At 38.2% G+C, this 24,310-nt stretch overlaps 1 protein-coding gene across 1 annotated transcript in view; it reads left to right on the top strand.

Moving 5' to 3' along the window:
- The window catches only part of UIMC1 (ubiquitin interaction motif containing 1), a 134,923-nt gene that overhangs the window by 89,020 nt on the left and 21,593 nt on the right, over positions 1 to 24,310 (top strand). The window contains exon 10 of the mRNA XM_059917782.1: positions 1,894 to 2,056. Coding sequence (XP_059773765.1) covers positions 1,894 to 2,056 — 163 coding nt within the window. The remainder of the gene's footprint in view (positions 1 to 1,893; positions 2,057 to 24,310) is intronic.

Below are 24,310 nucleotides of genomic sequence, written 5' to 3'. Positions count from 1 at the left end.
ATTACATTCACAGGTGGTAAATTTTAGGGATGGCCTAAACTTAGAGACTAAAAGAAAAAAAAAAAAACCACCCTAGTTGACTCAGAGCTCAAATTATCTAACCTACTGCAGTTTTGGTCCTATTTTGTTCTTGTATCAGAAGAGGGTTTATTTTTTTTCCCGTAGTAAGGCATAATGACGGCCCAGGTGCTCCTTGCTCTTAAATGGAAGCAGTGACTATGCAGGACAGTTTCACGTTGATTGGATAGGACATGCTGTCCTTTGAATCAAGTATTAGGCAGTAGTGCTGCAGTGCTCACACATACTATAGAATTAATCACTGCGGAGTTCTTGACTCTGACCTGTAAAGGTAAAATAAAACTGCCTCTGAGAGACTGGGAACTGTAGGAAAAATGATGACTACAAAACACTGAGAAGGGAGTAAGAATGACTTTGTCAGAATTGTCTTAATGATTCCTTCAGGCCTTCTTAAATATTTGGGTCTTAGTTGTGTTTCCTCTTCAACCCAAAAGTCACAAATAAAACACAAGAAGTGGTTTGTTTTACTGGTATAAGCTGAGACCTAGGTTCTTAACATAAATTTTAGTTGTGTTGCTTTTGCGTAGAGCTTTTCTTTTTCCCCCTAACTCTTGATATCCGAAATCACTTACAGTGATCACAGTTCTGTGTGAGTATGTGCGTGTGTGTGTGTGTGTGGAATTAATTCCTTTTTGTCTTTCAGTTTTATTGAGATATAATTTACATACAGCACTGTGTAAGTTTAAGGGGTACAGCATAATGATTTGACTTACATGCATCATTAAATGATTTTCACAGTAAGTTTAGTGAACATCCATAATCTCATATAGATACAAAATTAAAGAAATAGAAAAAAATTTGTTTTTCCTTGTGATGAGAACTCTTTAGGATTTACTCTCAACTATCTAACATATAATATACAGCAGTGTTAATTATATTATCACACTGTACATTACAGCCCTAGTACTTATTTATGTTACAGTTAGGAGTTTGTCCCTTTTGACTGCCTTCACAGTTCTTTTGTGAGATTGAAAAAGTGTCTTTTTTAAAGAAATTTATTTATTTATTTTATTTACTTTTGGCTGCGTTGGGTCTTTGTTGCTGCGCGCGGGCTTTCTCTAAGTTGTGGCGAGCGGGGGCTACTCTTCATTGTGGTGCGCGGGCTTCTCATTGCGGTGGCTTCTCTTGTTGCAGAGCACAGGCTCTAGGCATGCAGGCTTCAGTAGCTGTGGCACGTGGGCTCAGTAGTTGTGGCTCGCGGGCTTAGTTGCTCTGTGGCATGTGGGATCTTCCTGGACCGGGGCTCAAACCTGTGTCCCCTGCACTGGCAGGCGGATTCTTAACCACTGTGCCACCAGGGAAGTCCCTGAAAAAGTGTCTTTAAGATGCTGTTGATAATACAAACTGAAACACAGCAGACACAGCATACTGACCCAACGAGGACAGCACCTTGCAGTGTGATAGAGAGGAATGCTGTCAGGTTTTGGAGCCAAATAGTCCTTGGTTTGAATTTCAGCTCTGCCACTTATTTATTCTGTAACTTTGGGCAAGTTACTTTACTGTTTTGGACAACACTTTTCTCAAGTGTAAAAAGAGTGTGTTCGTACCTTTGTAAGATTATCATGAGGTTTAAATGAGTATTACATGCAGAGTGCTTAGCACATAGTAGGCAGGCACTGAATAAGTATTCAGTATAATAAATAAATATTAACTATATTAGTGTATCTCCCAATCTGCTGTCCTGAATTTGGCAAACTGATTGGTATCGCCTCATTGAAAGTAAGTGGAATATAGGATGGAGTCTTGCGGTTCTTCTTGGGAAAAGATACTTTATAAAGTAAAGCTAATACAATTGCCATTTGTCATGTTCTTCAGGTTCTTCAGGTTGATAACAGGGAAGATGCTGAGAAGGAAATACCTACTACTACCTTCTCATCTAGTACCCAGGTATCCTGCCCACTATGTGACCAAGGCTTCCCACCCACAAAGATCGAGCGACATGCCATGTACTGCAATGGGCTGATGGGTCAAGATACAGGTAAAGCCAGATTCCTTTCTTCAGCTGTGTGGTGTTTTTGTAATCCTATACGATACAGTGCAACAGACAACTCTTCTTCAATGTTAAAGTTTGTTTTTTTTTAATCTAGCTAATTATCTAGTGCTTTTCACGTTCTTTATTACTTTATACTATTTTGTTGCACATACCTCAGGACAAGGGGAAGGGAAAAATCTTTCATCTTTCAATGTTTCACACATATTCTTTGCTATAGGCAGGCCAGAGATCATTGTTATCCCATGGACCTTGAATTTCAATTTATATATTCAAATATTGAAACTCCTATGGAACTTGAGGAACTAAGTTCTAGAGTTGCCCGTTTTTCATTCAAAATAAGTCCCTTTGTGTGTGTGTGTGTGTGTGTGTGTGTGTGTAAATTCTACCTAAAGATAGTTAACAGCTGAAAAATATCCCTAATTTCCATTCATGTCCTACATGTCTCTGCTGCATCACCCTGGAGGTGTTGGTTCTCTCTCGAAGAGTGACAGAAGACCTTGGTTTTGGTGCAGTGTGACATATTGGGCAAGAGAATCTGCTTGTTCATCACAGCCCTTGAAATACCACCCCTGATCTTGCCTTTCTGTTTATGACTTTAAACTCTAAATAGAATCTGCACAACTCTGTGGTCTAACATGTTGAATGTAACCATAACTTAGATGATTAGAAGTGTTGCAACATTTTTCTCAGTGCTACTTGGTTCCCATAACTTAGAGATATTTAATCTGAAATTGTATTATTGTGAGGTGTTTTATATGTTAAGATTTCCAGGAAAGAAAGGCACATGTTATTTAATTTTTCTGAAGTTATACACTTCTTATTAATTAAATAAGGAAGTACCTAAACTTATAATTTAAATAAATTTGTTGATTTTTCTGATTGTAAAGTAGTACTTGTTCATTGTAGTATGAATAATAATAATGGCTTACATTTATTGAGTACTTGAAATGAGTCAGGAATTATTTACATAAATGAGACCGTGCCACACGTGTGTAATTCTGCAATTTGCCTTTTTTTATTTATCAGTAAATTTAGATCTTTCTATGTGCAGGTATATTTTTTACATAGTTGAGATCTGACTGTATGTAAAATTCTGTTTTGTTTTTTTCTACTTACAGCATAAAAATTTCCCCATGTCACTAAAAGTTATGTGTAAAAATATTTTTAATGCTTATATAATATTCTGTAATCCAGATTGCCTCCATTTATTTAATTGTTGTGTGTTTAGAATGCTTCAAGTTGCCATGTTACATGACAGTGAGCTTTTTATGCCTAAAATTATGGCTGTATTTTGGGGTTATTTTCTAAGGATGTATTTTTAGTTTGGGTGATAGTAAAAAAAAGATGGGCTCTGGAGTCCAATCAGTCTGAGATTGAGTCCCACCTCTGTCACTTACTAGTCTGTGACCCTGCGCTAGTTTCCAGGCTTCCCTTCATGCATCTGTCAAACAATAGAAATGACCTTCTTTGGTTTTTGTGAGGTCGAAGGAGATATTTTAAGTAAAGTGTTCAGCACAACATAGTAAGTACTTAAGAACTTTCATCTGTGGAATTCCCAGTAGTGGAATTACTAGGTCAAAGATTTTTGTCATCATTTTTAAGGGTTTTTATGAATAGCATTGTAGTCTTTTAAATACAATGAAAGTTGAAGACCTAAATCTGGTCAACTCCTTTAATAGAAGAGCACTGTAGGTCTAGGATTTTAGATGCAGTTTTACCTTGACATAGCTCTTTAGTTTGATTTTTAGTGGAGAGTTCCAGTGACTGAAAGAATTCTAGGGCTGGGCCTTTGGTGACCAGAGAAGGGAGAGACTATTTTGTCTATCTCACCAAACACCTTACCCAACTGGTATTAGTTACTGAGTCAACAATGCACTCAGCACTGAGGTCCAGAAATAAGTGAGTTTGAGAAACTGAATCCCCATTGAGCTCTAGGAATAGATGACCTTCTTCCAGTCAGAATCAAAAGGTAAAGAGTAGTATAGAGTAGCTCCTACTGATATCTCCCAGACTGAACGCTGATAGTTTGTGCTTAAACAGGAAGCTTTGGTATTCATCTCTGTCAGACATCTTTCAGCTATATGATATTTGCTTTTAAGCTTGTTCTTCCTTACAGGGGTGCGGTGGGGCAACTCACAGCCTCAAATACTTGATTCAGGCTTGTTTCTGAGTTTTCTCACACCTAATGCAGACTTATACCACCAGAACCAGGTTTTTCTCATTGAACTTGTTGAGAGGCTGACACCATCAGGAGGGCAAAGTAGACTGAGACTTGCATTGTTATCCATTCAGGACAAGCCTTTCAAGTTCTCTTTAATCCGTTAGGCCAAGTGTCAGTGATCCTGTGTGATGCTGCTCAGTTGGATTTACACTCTGGGTCTTGAGGACTCTTTAAAATATTATAGATATAAGTGTGCTTTTCTGATATAATTGGAAGCCCTTATTTTCTTGGCACTGTATGTCTTGTAGCCCTGATCCAAATGTCTCAGACCTCCATTCAAAGATGTCTGCTGTATCCTGAATGACAGTCACTTTATTTTTTATGAGGAAATTTGTTTTAAAAATTAGTTCAGGGACTTCCCTGGTGGTCCAGTGGTTAGGACTCCGTGCTTCCATTGCAGAGGGCACGGGTTCGATCCCTGATCCCTGGGGATCCTGCATGCCGCTGTCCCCAGAGAAGGGTGGGCTTAGCCTGAGCTGGATAGGTTTGGACAAACCCATAGGAAAGTAGGGGGCCCTTTATCCTCTTATGGGTTAGATAAGATAGGAAGCAAGGGAAACAGCCACTAAATGACAGCTTCCTCTTAATCTTCCTAATAATGTTAGTTTACCTAAATTACCCTTTCTGAGAATGTGACATTTTAGGCCTTATGGAAAAGTTTGGAGCAGGGAGTCCTCACTGGAACTGTCCCACTCTCTGCTTACTACTCTACTTTCCTGCGGACAGAGCTTGGGGCTCTAGGTGGGGTGGGGGAAGTATTGATAGTTAGATGAATTATGTGAAACACCTACTAGTGTGCCTGGCATATAGTGGGTTTTCGGTAAATTTGCTGTCTTTATTTGGTTTCTCCACCAGTTTCCTGCCCCATCTTCCTTGCCAGGGATAGTAGTGATTGTTCTGGTTCCTCTCAGCTTTACGACTGAAGACAGAGGGCCGTCCACAACCTAATATTGTAATCTTTGGTAAAAGGAAGCCTCTCCTACAATGGAGGGGAAAGAGTTACACATAACCCAGGCTGGGAGACCATTAGCCCAATGCCTAAGGGGATGGAATAAGAGGGAGGACTTCCCTCCCAGAGCTAAGTATTCAGCTTTCCCCTCCTTCCTGTTTTCCCCTGAATCTGATCCTAGACATGCTTGTTTGGCTGTGTAAAAGAAATAGTAATTAGAGTCATTTACATGAAGTGTCTACCATTTATGCCTAGTTACCGTGCAGCACAATAACAATTATGCATATCATTAAATGTGTCTGATTAACTTTGCTGTAAGTTTTATTTTATTATAATACTACACTCTGGTTAAGTTGGCTCAGTCTGCTCAGTTTGTTGCTCAATGACATGGCTATCTGTTCACAACTATGGAAAAATTAGAGGGAGTGTCCTTTAAAGGCATTGTTTGAAGGGAGATGATTTGCTAAAGTAATCTAGAGTGGAACAAAAGCAGGTTGCCTTTGCATTTGCTTTTTGGAAAATGTCTTTGAGACCATTTTCATTTAAACACCTAGGAAGAATAAAGGTCTTCATTTTTACTCATCCAGTAAATACTTACTAAATGCCTACTACGTGCCAGATATAGTGAACAGAGTATACAGAGTCCGTGTTCTCAGAGAGCTTATATTCTAGTAGTGGAATACTACTACAATAAAGAAGTAAACATATAATATGTCATGTTGATAAGTATTTTAGAGGAAAAAAAGAAATCAGAGGAAGAGGGGAATAGGGAGTATTGAGGTCAGGAGGTGGCAGTTTAAAATAGGTGGTGTGGTGCTTCCCTGGTGGCACAGTGGTTGAGAATCTGCCTGCCGATGCAGGGGACACGGGTTCGGGCCCTGGTCTGGGAAGATCCCACATGCCACGGAGCAACTAGGCCCGTGAGCCACAACTACGGGGCCTGCGCGTCTGGAACCTGTGCTCCCAACAAGAGAGGCCGCGATAGTGAGAGGCCCGCGCACCGCGATGAAGAGTGGCCCCCGCTTGCCGCAACTAGAGAAAGCCCTCTCACAGAAACGAAGACCCAACACAGCCAAAAATAAATAAATAAATAAATAAATTTAAAAAAAATAGGTGGTATGGAAGTTTCCATTGAGAAGGTGACATTTGAACAGAGACCTAAAGGAAGTGAGGGAATAAGCTAAGAGAATTTCGAGTGGAGAGGAGAGTGTTACAGGCAGAGGGAACAGTAAGTTCAAAGGCCCTGAGGTGTGAGCAGGCTTGGTGTATATGGGGGATGACAAAGAAGCCAGTGCAGCTGCAGTAGTGTAAGTGAGGGAGAGATTAACAATGAGACCAGAGAGGTAATTGGGGAGGGGACAGGTAGACAGATCACATAGGGCTCTTAGGCCATTAGTGAGGACTTTAGCTTTTAAAGGAGGAAACATTGGAGGGGTTTGAGCAAAAAATGAATTAATATTTGAACAAGGGATCACTCTGGCTGCTGTGTGAATAGATTGTTGGGTGACAAGGGTGGAAGCTGGGAGAACAGCCAGCGTTTTATTTTTGGTAATAAGATAGAGTGGGAGAAACATGGGCTTTGGAACTAGGTAGATCTGAACTTAAATTTCAGCTGTAATACTTGTCAGCTGGGTAATGCTTGACAAATTATCTTACTCTTTGAGGATCAGGTGCCTCATTTGTAAAATTAGTCTAACATCATTAGGATTGTCATGGGAATCAGAGATAAAGCACCCAGCACTGTGTCTAGATTGTTTTAGATATTCAATAAATGGTAGCTACTGTTATTATTGAATATTTTTCTTGCCTGTGTAGTCTTTTTGAAGTCTGTGTTTCTGTGTTCTAATACAATACATAAAGGATAAGCCACCAGCCAGCTAGAACTAAGGGAAAGATGAAAGGCAAGGAAAGGCATTAGAGTCAAAGTGCTAAGAATAAGTTTAGTGAGAAATAGATCATAGGAGAGTTAGGAAAGCTGAAGGCATTAACTGTATACACTTTGGGCCTAGATACAGAGGTGTGGATATTGCCAGGAGTGGATTTTCTTTCCATGGATATTTCTTGGAAACATAACGGTGGGTAAGTAGGTGGGTAGAGGTATCAAATCTCTTGATAGAGATTTGCCTGAGAGCTATCAGAGAAGGACTGAGACCTAGAATAGGCTTGACGTGGGTGAGTCAGCAAAAATCAGAAGACCCAATCATCTCTAAGTAACAAGTTTCTTAAATTAGACAGAGTTGACTTTTTCTGTTTTATATATCTGTATTTGCCTACCTGAATGTAATTTGTATCCCATTCAGTCTTCTCACTTGTATTAATGTGGCTTTTGTGGTACCCAGGAGGATTAAGTATATCACTATTGACACCTAACTACTGAGGTATTAACAATTGGGAAGTAGCATAGGTTTAGTAGAAATAGCATGGATTATGGAGACAGACTGACCTGTGGGAAGATATACAAATCCAAACAAAGTGAGATTACAGTGCAATTGGATAGATAAGACATACACATGAATAACTGTAATGCAAGGTCAAAACTACTAAGGGGCATAAAAATAAATTCCTGTGGTGTTTCAGAAGAAACGTGATTAGAGATTTAGAAGGAAGGGCATTAATGTAAAATAACAGTAGGCAAAACTCACATAAATAGAAAAACATGAAGGGTCTGCAAGAAAGAGCATGCCATTCAGTGTGGGTGTAGTATGGGCATTATGAAAATAAATAGTGGGCAATTGGAGAATGACAAACATAACTTGAGTTATATGGGTTAATACAGGGCAAAGTTTTTTTCAACCTGTAAAATAATTATTTATGTGTTTACTCCAGTAGTATGTAGGACTCTTTTGGGTGCAGGTATTGGAAAAACAATTCAAGTAATCTGAAGCAAAAAAGAGAGGTTAGTTTTCATAATAATTGGGAAGCCTGGGATAGGCTTTAGGCAGAGCCGGATCTAGGAGCTGAGATGGTGTGTCTCTCCATCTTTTGGCTCCATTTGTCTCTATTCAATAGGCTTTTTTTTTTTTTTTTTTTTAAGGGGCAAGCAAAGTGTCTGCCAGCAGCCATAGGCTTTTAGCCTTTAATGAAAAGAAGGAGTTCTTTCTCCTGAGACCACAAGTTAGTCTAGAGAAAGACTCTGATTGTCTTTATTTAAGTGTCCACCCCTGCTTTAGTCACTCTTACCAAGTGGATGGTTATGTATCATTTATAAGTCAGAACAAATAATGGAAAACCCTATTAGCATCTATCAGAAAATTCTATCATTCCTAATAACAGAAAACACTGTATTAATTAATGTAATTAATTATTAAATGGGTTTAACGTGTAAGGTTTCTTTTTCTCACATATCCAGATGTCTAGAGTGAGGCAGTGGCTCAGTGATGTAATGAGAACCTAAGCTTTTCTCTTTTGGCTCTACAGTCCTGTACTTGTAGCTTCTTGACTTATGGTTTCAAGATGGCTGTTAACATCTCTAGACCTTACATCTGTGTTCCAGGCAGGAAGAAGAACAAAGAATAAAGGGGTAGATTGTGACTGTAGATTGTGACTGCTGCAATCTAATAACTCATTCCTATAATCTCATGGAATTGAGTTTATTCCAAATTGTGGTAGAATTAGGTCAGTTATAAATTTAGTGTTCATGTCTTTATGTGTATAAAATTTAACATCTTTGAAGTCATTGATTAATTTGCTTCGTACAGTGATTCAACTTAAAAATTTTCATGTCCTGCTGTTAATGAAGTATTGTGTTAGGTGCTGGGAATGGTCACAAGGTAATAAGGTATATGATACAGAGCTGAATGGGACCCCAAATTTGTATTCAGGGAATTCACAGTCCAGTGAGACAAACAGACTTGGGAATGACTAAATATGATACAAATCATATTTATAGTGCTAAAATAGAGTGCTAAAATAGAGGCACTAAGCACTCACAGAGATGGAAGGGATTATTACTGATTGGTGAGAAAAAGGACAGATTCTTATTTAAATGTTCCCCTAGGATCAGGTATGGGTTTTTAACCCTTTTTCCCCCCTTTATTGAAGATATGCATCTGAAATAGCAACAAGCCTTGTAAGGTATAAATTGTCTGAATTTCTGATTTTTTTCTTTAAACCGGATTACAAAAAGTGAAATTACCGGATTATATGTATAAAGTTTTAAGATTGCTTTCTGGAAAGGTTATACTCATTTAAATTCTCACTGGTAGCACGTGAGAGTGTTCCTTTCACCACACCATTACAAATACTGAGGAATATTACTTTTTCTTTTTTTGTTTTTAAAGCATGTATAGTCGATAGATAATCAGTGATATTTCATTATATTTTATATTTCTTTGACTAGTAAAGTTGAGGTTTTTTAAATTAATTAATTAATTAATTTATTTATTTATTTTGGCTGTGTTGGGTCTTCGTTTCTGTGCGAGGGCTTTCTCTAGTTGCGGCAAGAGGGGGCCACTCTTCATCGCGGTGCGCGGGCCTTTCATTGTCGTGGCCTCTCTTGTTGCGGGGCACAGGCTCCAGACGCACAGGCTCAGTAATTGTGGCTCACGGGCCTAGTTGCTCTGCGGCATGTGGGATCTTCCCAGACTAGGGCTCGAACCCGTGTCCCCTGCATTGGCAGGCCGACCCTCAACCACTGCGCCACCAGGGAAGCCCGAGTTTTTTTCTTTTTTAAAAAAGCCAATTTGTATTTCTTTTTTGAGAAATTGTTCTCTGAACTTGCCCAGGTATCTATTGGGTTCTTAGTATTTTTCTTATCAATTTATATAAGTTCTTCACAAATTATATTTTCCCTTTGCTTCAAAGGCTTCAAAGGTGCTTTCCAGGTTTTTTCCACCCACCCATCAGTTCTTACCAAGGTTCCAGTTTTATGCAGCCTGGCACAGCAAGCCCGTTCTTGTGTTTTAACAGTCAAAGCTTTCATTTCTTAAAGCAGAAGCAGTGCTGATCCTGCAGAAGGATCTAATCAGTGTGAATAGCAGTGGCACTGATATGTGGAAAAAAGTATTGGAATCCATGCAGAACTGGGGAGGAGAGGAGGGTGGGTGGGCAGCAAGGAGAAAGGATAAAGAATTCATTGCTGTTGATTGATAATGGGAGGAGGAAGCTAACAGGTGGGAAGAGGTGGTGGCCTGGTACAAGGGTCAACAGGAGCTGGATGCCCAAAGTGGTATATCTAAAGTGGATTCTTCTTTGATAGACTTGACCCCAGACCTTTTGGTGTTTCTGTAGAGGCCATCATCTTATTTGAATGCCTGCTGACATAGAAATATATCATAACTCTTAGCCACTGGATGAACTCTTAGACCAAGTACCTCCACTCCAGACTTGTGATGTTCCACTGCTTGTAACCCTCTCCTCTTGTATTAATAATGTAGCAGAACTGTGTGGTCCTGTCCCATCCCTCCACCCCTGTCATCTGAGTTGTCTTCTAATAATTTTTGTTTAGCCTTTCTGTGGAACATTTCCTTGTATTAGCTCCACTATGATGCATTAATAAGGTTACTGTATGATATGGCATGTGAAAATGGCAGTCTGACTGCAGTCCATGTCTACTTGAGTCCTCAGTGTCTTCACTCTTCCCATTTTATTCCTCTTAACCTTGACTTTGTTTTACTTACCCCTAATCGTTATGCCTTGCCGCTAAAGAGCCAGGCCTCGGGATTTCTTTTAGCAGGTTTTTTTCCTGCTAGGTGTGCTTATTCCTTCCTTGAAAAAATAAAATAGCTCTTATTAACACCGGAATAATAACCAAAGCATTATGTGTTGAAGGAATATTAACAGCTAAAAACTACTTAAGAGAAGTTCTCTCACTTCATGATTTAGTCACCTTTTAATCCAGGCATCTAGAGCATTTTAAGAAAGACGAAAGTTCAAGGAATTAATATTAGATCAGTCATCTCCATTATAACTATCACAGAGCCACAGTCAGGACTATAAGTATCTTAGAGGATAAGTGTTATTGTTATCTCCATTTTATCCATGGAGAATCTGGCATCAGAGAGGTTTAGTACTTGGGCAGCATCAGATAGTTAAGCAGCAGAGCCAGGGCCCAAGCCCAAGTCTGCCTGACTCCAGAGTCAGTCATTTTGCTTCATTGCTTTGTTCTGTCTTCCTGTGTGCAGAGATGGGGACACACACAGTCGGGGAAAGTATGAGGAGACTATATAAGCCTCAGTCAGTTTTAGGAAGACAGAGGACTAATAATCCTTCACCCCTGAATGCAGACATGAAATCTGATCTCATCAGAATTGACCTTGTCAGCTTTTCAGTTACCTAGAAGAAAGCAGTTTGATGGATTCACACTATTTCCTGGTGAACAAGCGTTGATGTGACCGACATAAGTCATCTCTGTGAAAACATGTGTGCAAAGTCAAAGGATCAGACGATGATCAGAATTACTTCTGGTGGTGGCGGTGGAGACTGACCATTCACAGACTTGTTACTAAGGAGTTTTCTAATGGCCTAATATAAAGGAAGCACTTGATAGCAAGATGGATTTTTTTTCCCATTAAGTAAAAGGATTTAATTTGCCAAATCTTTATAAATCATACCTAGTATAGCTACCATTTATGAGCACCTGCTATATACCAGGAACTGTACTTTTTGTATATTCTGTTTTAATTCTCACAACAGTCTGTTGAAGTAGGAAACTGAGGCTTGACGGGAAAATAATTTCCCCAAGGTCACATACCTAATAAGTGGCAAGAGCTCACAACCAGCTTTAATTCAAAAGCTTGTACTCCAAAGAATCATCCATGAAATATTGAGATTTAAAAAAAAGTTTCAGAATACTGAATACAATATGGTAGTCAATGTATTGTTTTAAGAATTTGTAGTAAAACTGTGGTTTTGTATAATAACAAAGTAATGATAATTTTGAGAATAAAAGCTTCTTGGTGGGGGTGGGTGGAGGCAGAGGATGGGATCAGGAAGAAGCACAGTTAGCTACTCAGTTTTGGTAATAGTCTACTTTTTAAGTTGGATGATTGATTTGCATATATATTCTTTTGTACATATTATAAAACATTTTAAAGAGGTTGTATGTTTCTGTTATGCTCCACTGTCATCCATTTCACTTTCATAGGAACCTTGATAAAGCAGCAACTAGTAAAATTCAGAGAAATTTAGTTTTTTTCTGCATATGGAACTCATTGAGTATTATCTTAATTTAGGCTGTGATGATAATATGTGACCACTGGATTTGATTGTCATTAATAGTCTTTAGAAGCCTCTTGGGGTTTTTTCCAGGTCCTTTTATCTGTGCCACCTGTCTTTCATACCAGTTTCTTCAAAAGACAATGGCCAGTTTAACTTTGAGTATTGTCTTGCAAAAGGACCTTGTGTGAGTTTATTTTAATTACAAGAACATTTCAGACATAAAAATTGAAGGAATATTAGTGCCTTAAAACCCCCATGTGCCACCCAGTTATCAACTCATGGTCACTGTTGTTTCATCTGTATTCCATTCATAACTCCCACTCCCTGGATTATTTCAAATCAGATCCTAGATACCATTTCATTATTTTCCTCGGTATCCCTGAAAGATAAGGTCTCTTTTTAAATAAAACCCTAACTATAATACTATCATACTGAAAAAATTAATATCATCAAATATCTGATCTGTTTAAATCTCCTTGAGTCTCATAATTGGTTTTTACAGTTGGTTTGTTACAGTCAGGATCCAAACAAGGTTCACACATTGCAGAGCATTTTTAATGCTAATATCTCAGGCTCTCTTAATTATAGGAGAGTCAAACCCAAAAGTGTTCCTTTTTTTTTTTCCCCCATATTTTTTGGCTGCACCGCGCGGCATGCGGGAATCTTAGTTCCCAACCAGGGATCGAACCCATGCCCCCTGCAGTGGAAGCGCAGTGTCTTAACCACTGGACCACCAGGGAAGTTCTAAGTGTTCCTTTTTAAGACTGAAACATTCATGATTAATACCTATAAGCTCAGTAACAGTAACTGTGTCACAGTCATTTTTATTCTCTCCATAGCATCTTAACATAGTGCTATGCAGGTAGGTCCTTCGAAAATGTACTCCTTTAAAGCAAAAGTTGACAGACTTTTAAAAAATTATTTATTTATTTATTTATGGCTGTGTTGGGTCTTCGTTTCTATGCGAGGGCTTTCTCTAGTTGCGGCAAGTGGGGGCCACTCTTCATCACGGTGCGCGGGCCTCTCACTATCGCGGCCTCTCTTGTTGCAGAGCACAGGCTCCAGATGCGCAGGCTCAGTAATTGTGGCTCACGGGCCTAGTTGCTCCGCAGCATGTGGGATCTTCCCAGACCAGGGCTTGAACCCGTGTCCCCTGCATTGGCAGGCAGATTCTCAACCACTGCGCCACCAGGGAAGCCCTGGCAGACATTTTTAAAGAGACAGCTAGTAAATATTTTAGGCTTTGCAGGCCTTAGGGTCTCTGTCACAGCTACTTGGCTGTTACAGTACAAAAGCAGCCATAGACAATATGTAAGTGAATGAGTTGGCTTTGTTCCAATAAAAATTTATTTATAAAAACAGGTGGTCAGCCCATAACAATGACTACTATTACTACTGCTTTGTGCTAGGCCCTGTGTACTTATGTACTTATCCTTATCTCACCTGATCTTTGCAGCAGCCTTGTAATTTAGAGTATATCATCCCCAGGGAGAAGTAGGTGACTTTGTCAAAATCACTAAGCTAGTAAATTGGGTTGTTTGACTTTTTATTATCCAGATAGGAGTTTTCCATATGTCCTAAATACCAGTCGTTTGTCAAACAGTATGTTGTACAGATATTTTCTTCTAGTCTGTGACTTGCCTGTTCGTTTTCTTATAGGTGTGTGTCTTGAATGAGCAGTTTTAATTTTCAAGATGGAGTCTAATTTATTAATTTTTTTCTTTTATTATTATTTTCTGTTCAGGTTTATGATATGTCTTGAATTGATTTTTGTATATGGTGTGAGGTAAGGGTTGAGGTTTATTTCTTCCATATGGATATCTAGTTATTCCAGCACTGTTTGTTGAAAAGACTTCCCTTTCTCATTGGATTGTTCGGTGCTTTTGTAGAAAATCAAATGACTATGTAAGTGAGGACTTGTGTTTGGGTTCTCTATTATGGTTCGTTGATCTATTTGTTTATCCTTATGCCAGTACCCCAAATATCTTGATTACAGTAGCTTCATACAAAGTCTTGATGTCAGATAGCAAAAGTTCACTTTGTTCTTTTTAAAGATTACTGTGGATGTTCTAGTCTTTTGCATTTCCATATAAATTTTAGAGCCAACTTGTAAGTATGTTGTTTAGTTTCCAACTTTGTTTCTGGTAATATTCTTTTTCTTGAAGTGTATTTTATCTGATAGAACAACTAGACCTAGTTCTAGCCATTTCAGCTCTTTATGCCTACTGCTTGTCTGGTATATCTTTTTCCATACATTCACTTTTAACATATTTGTGTTTTTATTTTGAAGTGTGTGTCTTGTAGACAACATACTGTTGAGTCATGCTTTTTACCCATTCTGACAATCTCTAATTTTTTTTTTTCCACACACACACACTGTATTTTATTTTTACAAGAGATAAATAGGCTGACACCAAGCATTGTACATGGATGACCACAACAAAAGCAACAATGATTGCAATTACCAAACATGAAACACACTCATACTATGTCATAATATTGACATTCAGTCCAGTAATCCTCCACTGTAACAGCTCCTTTACTTTGCAGTGAAAATTGGACAATCTCTAATTTTTAATTGGAAAATTTAGTTAATCATTTAATTATTGATGTGATTGGGTTTAGGTCTACCATTTAATATTTTAATTTTTGTCCCTTTTGTTTTTGTCTTGTTTTTTCTTTTCTGATTTCTTTTGATTATTTGAATATGCTGTAGAATTGCCTTTTTTGCCCTTTACTTTTTGAAGCTATACTTCTTTCTATCTTTAGTGGCTACTATTGGGGCAAGGTACACTTTTACAGTCTACTTAGAGTTAATACCACTTTATGAAAAGTATGGAAATCTTACAACTGTATAGGTGCATTTACTACCTTCCCCTTTCTTTTATGCTGTAGTTGTCATATGTCACATGTACATCTATGTATATTATAAATCCCATAAAATAATGTTATAGTTTTGCTTTAAATAGTTGCTGTGGATTATAAAGAAATTAAGAGGAAAATGTTCTTTACTAGATATTTACCATTTTTGATACTCTTCAGTTCTTCCTGATGATCTGAGTCTGTGTAGTGTCATCCCCTTCAGCCTGAAGAATTGCCTTTAGCATTTCTTACAGGGTGGGTCTGCTGGTAACAAACTTCCTTAATAATTTTATTATCTGAAAAATGTCTTGATTTCATCATCATTCTTTTTTTTAAAGTTTATATGCAAATTTTATTTGTCTGTTTTTTTATTTTAGTTTTAAATTTTTGTTTTTTTTTTAACATCTTTATTGTTTCTGGTTTTTAAATCTTTCACTTATTTCTTAATCTTTGCCTTAACCATTCCATGGTTAAGATAAATGAATTAAGCAAATGCTATTTTATAACTAGTATGAAATTAAAAATGTGACTTTTTTCCAAAAGTTAATTGCTGAGCTTGGTTTTCAAAGAGAACCAATCAGATCAGATTTCATATTTTACCTCCTTATCTAGCTCTTCTTTCTGATTTTCTTAGTTCTGTTAATATTATATTGGTTTTGTCAGTCATTCAAGTTCAACTTCTTAGGATCAGTATCGTCTGAATTATCAAATGCTGCTGTATTTTTTTCAAAAACTACACCTCTGTCATCCATTTAGTCTCCATCTGCATTTCTGAAATCCTGTTCATTGTGCACTGTTCTGTTCAAGTATCATTAATTGGATTCTATGCAATTTAATTCCAAAACACTTAATCCAACAAACATGTATTGAGTACCTCATCATCATTCTTGAAGGATATTTTCACTGAATATAGAATTTTGGGTTGATAGGTTTTTCCCTTTTAGCAATTTAAAGATTTTGTTCCACTATCTTCTGACCACCATAGTTTCTGATAAGAAATCTGCAGTCATTCGAATTGTTGTACCCCTATAAATTGAAAACAGGTCACATTTCCCTCATTCTCTTTGTATGTTAAGTAATTTTGGATTGTATCCTGGACATTGTGAATGTTATATTGTGGATATTCTAGTGTGTGTTTATTCCTCAGAAAAATATTATATTTTGGGCTTCCCTGGTGGCACAGTGGTTATGAATCCACCTGCCAATGCAGAGGACACAGGTTCGAGCCCTGGTCCCGGAAGGTCCCACATGCCACGGAGCAACTAAGCCCACGCGCCACAACTACTGAGCCTGCGCTCTAGGGCCTGTGAGCCACAACTGCTGAGCCCATGTGCCACAACTACTGAAGCCCGCGCACCTAGAGCCCGTGCTCTGCAACAAGAGAAGCCACCGCAATGAGAAGCCTGCGCACTGCAACGAAGAGTAGCTCCCACTCGCGGCAAGTAGAGAAAGCCCGTGAGCAGCAATGAAGACCCAGATGCAGCCAAAAATAAATAAATTAATTAATTAAAAAAAAGAAAAATATTATATTTTGTTTCATCAGACAGTTAACTGGGTTGGAATCAAACTACACACTCTTGTTTAGGGAAGTAGTTCAAGTCTCAGTTTGGTTCTTTATCTTTAACTGGAGTCTGTCTAGTGCAAGAGTGGTTTTGGAGTCAGCCAGAGACCTGGGCAGAGTTTATTCACAGAATATGGGGTTTTTCCTCTCTGGTTTTTCCTCCCAGAATATTAGTCACTTTGGATTTGTCTGATGTTTTCTTATGATTAGATTTAGGTCAAAGCATTTTTGGCAAGAAATAATAACAAAGAGAGTGTTGTATTCTAAATGCATCATGGCTTTGTCAGTTTGGACTGCTCTAACGAAGTACCATAGATTGAGTGGCTTATAAACAACGGAAATTTATTTCTCACAATTTTGGAGTCTGGAAGTCTGTGATCAGGATGCCAGCATGGTTGGGTTCTGGTGATAGCCCTCTTCTGAGATGCAGACTTCTGACATCTTGCTGTGTCCTTATGTAGTGGAAGGAGAGAGCTCTGGCCTCTTCAGTCCCTTATAATGGCACTAATCCCATTCATGAAGGCAGACCCTCTCGACCTAATCACTACCCGAAGGCCCCATATTCTAATACCATCACACTGGAGGTTAGGATTTCAACATATGAGTGTTGGGGGAACACAGATATTCAATCCGTAACACATCACATCAGGGGGCAAATGATATCAGTTTGTGCTATTGGCGTTGTTAAATTTGATCCTCTCTCTAAGGTAATGTCTGCCAGATTTCCTTCTGCAAATGCAGATTTCCCCTTTGTAATCAGTATGTCATCTGTGGGGTAATACTTTAAGGCTGTATGAACATCCTGTTCCCAAACAGGCATTCACCCATGGTTTTAGCATCCATTGGTGAGTCTTGCTTAAATTAATTGTTATTATAGTAGTAAATGGTGATTTTTGTATTCCTGCCATTCTTCTGCATTAATTAGCTGACATTATTCTGTAGAAAGAAACTTTTCCCTTTCCCATTAATTTTTTTAATGTGGTATGGATTCATTTTTTTAAATTTAATGTGTCATAATTCATTCTTTCTAGTAGTCATTTTGTTGTCCAAATTGTTCCACATTTGACTGGTGAAAGTCCCTTCAGGTGTCTTCTGTAACTTTTTGTCATGTGCCTGTCAGTTTTTTGAGCACTTCCTTACTTTTTAGTACAAGAAGTTGTGAGGTTGCTGTGACTTTTCCTGCTTCAGTCCTGGAATTTTACCATTTATCCACAGGTTCCACTATTAATCATTATGCTATTTTGCCTTCTAACAATTTTTTTTTAAGTAGTACATCTTCATTATAGAAGATTTAAGTGGGAAAAAGTTTTTTTAATTGAGGTAACATTGGTTTATAACATTGGAAAATTTTACTCAGAAAAATCTCATCCATGATTTGTTCCAGTTCAAGGCACTGTTAACAGTTTGATGTGTATCTTTTCCTTACTTTTTTGTTTTTATTTACAGGCATACCTTGTTTCATTGCACTATGTTTTATTGTGTTTTTTTACAAATTAAATATGTGTGGTAATCCTTTGTCGAGCAAGTCTATCACCACCATTTTTCCAACAGCCTTTGCTCACTTCATGTCTCTGTTTCACATTTTGGTAGTTCTTGGCAATATTTCAAATTTCTTCATTCTTGTATTTGTTATGGTGATCTGTGATCAGTGATCTTTGATGTTACTACTGTAACTCACTGAAGACTCAGATGATGGTTAGCATTTTTCAGCAATAAAGTATTTTTAATTAAGGTATGTACATTTTTTTTTTAGACATAATGCTATTGCATGCTTAAAAGACTATAGTATACTAAGAGCCCACTGTATAGCACAGGGAACTCTACTCAGTACTCTGTAATGGCCTATATGGGAAAAGAATCTAAAAAAAGAGTGGATATATGTATAACTGATTCACTTTGCTGTACACCTGAAACTAACACAACACTGTAAATCAACTATACACCAATATAAATTTAAAAAAAAAGATTACAGTATAGTGTAGATATAACCTTCATATGCATTGAGAAACCAGAAAATTTGTGTGGCTCACTTTATCACGATATTTGCTTCATTGCACTTGTTTGGAACTGAACCCACAATATCTGTGATGTTGCCTGTAGTTAGCTTTGAAGAGCAGGTTTATTTTGAGACTGTTTTATTTTTATTGTTTAACAGTACAGTGAATCCCTATGAACCTGTTTTCCAGCTTCAGCAATTACCAACATATGACCAATCTTTTTTTATGTATAACATTCCTCACATCCACCTCCCACTAGATTTTTTGAAGCAATTTTCAGGCATATTATTAAATATTATAATATTAAAAGATAAGGACTATTTTTAAAAAAATACAGCCACAGTACCATTGTCACACCAGTCAGCATCTCTCTTTCCCCAGTCATATCATAATTTCTTTTTTAATGGTTTGTTCAAATCAGGGTCCAAACAAGGTTCACGTGTTACATTTGGTTGAAGTCTTTCAAGTTTCTTTTAATCTGTTATCCTCCTCTCTTTGTTTTCTTTATAGTTTATTTGTTAAAAGATTGGCTTTTTGTCTTTCAGAATTTCCCTCCTGAATTTTGCTGATTGTATCCCTATTCTATCTTTAGCATGGTCTTCTGTTCTTTTTTTTTTTGGTGTATAATTGCTTTACAATGTTGTGTTTGTTTCTGCTGTACAATGAAGTGAATCAGCTATATGTATACATATATCTCCTCCCTCTTGAACCTCCCTCCCACCCACCCCCCTCAATCCCACCCATCTAGGTCATCATACAGCACTGAGCTGAGCTCCCTGCACTATAACACAGTTTCCCACTGGCTATCTATTTTACACATGGTAGTGTATTTATGTCAAACCTAATCTCCCAATTCATCCCACCCGCCCCTTCCCTCCAACCCCTTGTCCACACATCCGTTCTCTACGTCTGTGTCTCTATTCCTGCCCTGCAAATAGGTTCATCTGTACTATTTTTCTAGATTCCACATATATGAGTTAATATATGATATTTGTTTTTCTCTTTCTGACAACTTCATTCTGTGTGACAGACTCTAGGTCCATCCATATCTCTACAAATGACCCAATTTCATTTTTATGGCTGAGTAATATTCCATTGTATATATGTACCACATCTTCTTTATCTATTCATCTGTTGATGGACATTTAGGTTTGTTCCATATCCTGGCTATTGTAAATAGTGCTGCAGTGAACATTGGGGTACATGTGTCTTTTTTTTTTTAATTTATTTTATTTATTTATATTTGGCTGTGTTTGGGTCTTCGTTGCGGCACGTGGGTTTTCTCTAGTTGCGGCGAGTGGGGGCTACTCTTCGTTGCAGTGCGTGGGCTTCTCATTGTGGTGGCTTCTCTTGTTGTGGAGCACAGGCTCTAGGCACACAGGCTCAGTAGTTGTGGCTCGCTGGCTGTAGAGCACGGGCTCTAGAGCACAGGCTCAGTAGTTGTGGTGCACAGGCTTAGTTGCTCCGCGGCACGTGGGATCTTCCCAGACCAGGGCTTGAACCTGTGTCCCCTGCATTGGCAGGCGGATCTTAACCACTGCACCACCAGGGAAGCCCCTACAGGTGTCTCTTTGAATTACGGTTTTCTGAGGGTATATGCCCAGGAGTGGGATTGCTGGGTCATATGGTAGTTCTATTTTTAGTTTTTTAAGGAACCTCCATACTGCTCTTCATAGTGGCTGTATCAGTTTACATTCCCGCCAACAGCGTAAGAGGGTTCCCTTTTCTCCACACCCTCTCCAGTATTTATTGTTTGTAGATTTTCTGTTGATGGCCATTCTGACCGGTGTGAAGTGATACCTCATTGTAGTTTTGATTTGCATTTCTCTAATAATTAGGGATGTTGAACATCTTTTCATGTATTTGTTGGCCACCTGTATGTCTTCTTTGGAGAAATGTCTATTTAGGTCTTCCGCCCATTTTTTGATTGGGTTCTTTGCTTTTTTTTGATATTGAGCTGCATGAGCTGTTTGTATAGCTTGGAGATTAATCCTTTGTCCGTTGCTTTGTTTGCAAATATTTTCTCCCATTCTTAGGGTTGTCTTTTTTGTCTTGTTTATGGTTTCCTTTGCTGTACAAAAGCTTTTAAGTTTAATTAGGTCCCATTTGTTTATTTTTGTTTTTATTTTCATTACTCTAGGAGGTGGGTCAAAAAAGATCTTGTATACACTAATGACGAAAAATCTGAAAGTGAAATTAAGAAAACACTCCCGTTTACCATTGCAACAAAAAGAATAAAATATCTAGGAATAAACCTACCTAAGGAGACAAAAGAGCTGTATACAGAAAATTATAAGACACTGATGAAAGAAATTAAAGATGATACAAATAGATGGAGAGATATACCATGTTCCTGGATTGGAAGAATCAACATTGTGAAAATGACTCTACTACCCAAAGCAATCTACAGATTCAATGCAATCCCTATCAAACTACCACTGGCATTTTTCACAGAACTAGAACAAAAAATTTCACAATGTGTATGGAAACACAAAAGACCCCGAATAGCCAAAGCAATCTTGAGAACGAAAAATGGAGCTGGGGGAATCAGGCTCCCTGACTTCAGACTATATTACAAAGCTTCAGTAATCAAGACAGTTTGGTACTGGCACAAAAACAGAAATACAGATCAATGGAACAGGATAGAAAGCCCAGAGATAAACCCACACACATATGGTCACCTTATCTTTGATAAAGGAGGCAAGCATATACAGTGGAGAAAAGACAGCCTCTTCAATAAGTGGTGCTGGGAAAATTGGACAGGTACATGTAAAAGTATGAAATTAGAACACTCCCTGACACCATGCACAAAAATAAACTCAAAATGGATTAAAGACCTAAGTGTAAGGGCAGACACTATCAAACTCTTAGAGGAAAACATAGGCAGAACACTCTATGACATACATCACAGCAAGATTCTTTTTGACCCAGCTCCCAGAGAAATGGAAATAAGAACACAAATAAACAAATGGGACCTAATGAAACTTAAAAGCTTTTGCACAGCAAAGGAAACCATAAACAAGACCAAAAGACAACCATCAGAATGGGAGAAAATATTTGCAAATGAAGCAACTGACAAAGGATTAATCTCCAAGATTTACAAGCAGCTCATGCAGCTCAATAACAAAAAAACGAACAACCCAGTCCAAAAATGGGCAGAAGACCTAAATAGACATTTCTCCAAAGAAGATATACAGATGGCCTACAGACACATGAAAGAATGCTCAACATCATTAATCATTAGAGAAATGCAAATCAAAACTACAATGAGATATCATCTCACACCGGTCAGAATGGCCATCATCAAAAAATCTAGAAACAATAAATGCTGGAGAGGGTGTGGAGGAAAGGGAACACTCTTGCACTGTTGGTGGGAATGTAAATTGATACAGCCACTATGGAGAACAGTATGGAGGTTCCTTAAAAAACTACAAATAGAACTACCATACGACCCAGCAATCCCACTACTGGGCATATACCCTGAGAAAACCATAATTCAAAAAGAGTCATGTACCAAAATGTTCATTGCAGCTCTATTTACAATAGCCAGGACATGGAAGCAACCTAAATGTCCATCGACAGATGAATGGATAAAGAAGATGTGGCACATATATACAATGGAATATTACTCAGCCATAAAAAGAAATGAAATGGAGGTATTTGTAATGAGGTGGATGGAGTTAGAGTCTGTCATACAGAGTGAAGTAAGTCAGAAAGAGAAAAACAAATACAGTATGCTAACACATATATATGGAATCTAAGGGGAAAAAAAAAAAAAGGCCATGAAGAACCTAGTGGCAAGACGGGAATAAAGACACAGACCTACCAGAGAATGGACTTGAGGATATGGGGAGGGGGTGGGGTGAGATGTGACAGGGTAAGAGAGTGTCATGGACATATATGCACTACCAAATGTAAAATAGATAGCTAGTGGGAAGCAGCCGAATAGCACAGGGAGATCAGCTTGGTGCTTTGTGACCACCTAGAGGGGTGGGATGGGGAGGGTGGGAGGGAGGGAGATGCAAGAGGGAAGAGAAATGGGAACATATTGTATATGTATAACTGATTCACTTTGTTATAAAGCAGAAGCTAACACACCATTGTAAGGCAATTATACTTCAATAAAGATGTTTAAAAAAAAAAAAAAAAGATCTTGTGATTTATGTCAAAGAGTGTTTCTCATATGTTTTCCTCTAAGAGTTTTATAGGGTCTGGGCTTGCATTTAGGTCTTCAGTCCATTTTGAGTTTACTTTTCTGTATGGTGTTAGGGTGTGTTCTAATTCCATTCTTTTGCATGTAGCTGTCCAGTTTTCCCAACACCACTTATTGAAGAGACTGTCTTTTCTCCACTGTGTATTCTTTTTTTTTTAATATTTTTAAAAAATTAATTCATTTATTTATTTATTTTTGGTGTGTTGGGTCTTTGTTGCTGTGCGTGGGCTTTCTCTACTCTTCATTGCTGTGCGCGGGCTTCCTACTGCGGTGTCATCTCTTGTGGAGCACAGGCTCTAGGTGTGTGGGCTTCGGTAGTTGTGGCTTACGGGCTCAGTAGCTGTGGTTCGCAGGCTCTAGAGCACAGGCTCAGTAGTTGTGGCTCACAGGTTTAGTTGCTCCGCGGCATGTGGGATCTTCCCAGACCAGGGATCACACCCGTGTCCCCTGCATTCACAGGTGGATTCTTAACCACTGCCCCACCAAGGAAGTCCCTCCACTGGATATTCTTGCCTCCTTTCTCATAGATTTGGTGACCATAGGTCTGTAGCTTTATCTCTGGGCTTTCTATCCTGTACCATTGATCTATATTTCTGTTTTTGTGCTAGTACCATACTGTCTTGATTACTGTAGCTTTGTAGTGTAGTCTGAAGTCGGGGAGCCTGATTCCTCCAGCTCTGTTTTTCTTTCTGAAGATTGCTTTGGCTATTCGGGGCCTTTTGTGGTTCCATACAAATTGTAAAATTTTTTGTTCTAATTCTGTGAAAATGCCATTGGTAATTTGATAGGAATTGCATTGAATCTGTAGATTGCTTTGGGTAGTATAGTCATTTTCACAATATTGATTCTTCCAATCCAAGAACATGGTATATCTCTCCATCTGTTTGTGTCATTTTTGATTTCTTTTATCAGTGTTTTATAGTTTTCTGAGTATAGGTCTTTTGTCTCCTTAGGTGGGTTTATTCCTAGGTGTTTTATTCTTTTGTTGCATTGGTAAATGGGATTGTTTCCTTAATTTCTCCTTCTGATCTTTCATTGTTAGTGTATAGGAATGCAAGAGATTTCTGTGCATTAATTTTGTATCCTACAACTTTACCAAATTCAGTGATTTGGTAGTTTCCTAGTGGCATCTTTAGGATTTTCTATGTATAGTATCATGTCATCTGCAAACAGTGACAGTTTTACTTCTTTTCCAATTTGGATTCTTTTTATTTCTTTTTCTTCTCTGATTGCCTTGACTAGGACTTCCAATACTATGTTGAATAATGCGGTGAGAGT

The sequence above is a fragment of the Balaenoptera ricei genome, chromosome 3, assembly GCF_028023285.1.
Source record: "Balaenoptera ricei isolate mBalRic1 chromosome 3, mBalRic1.hap2, whole genome shotgun sequence".
Lineage (NCBI taxonomy): Eukaryota > Metazoa > Chordata > Mammalia > Artiodactyla > Balaenopteridae > Balaenoptera > Balaenoptera ricei.
This window is presented reverse-complemented; position numbering and strand designations above follow the sequence as displayed.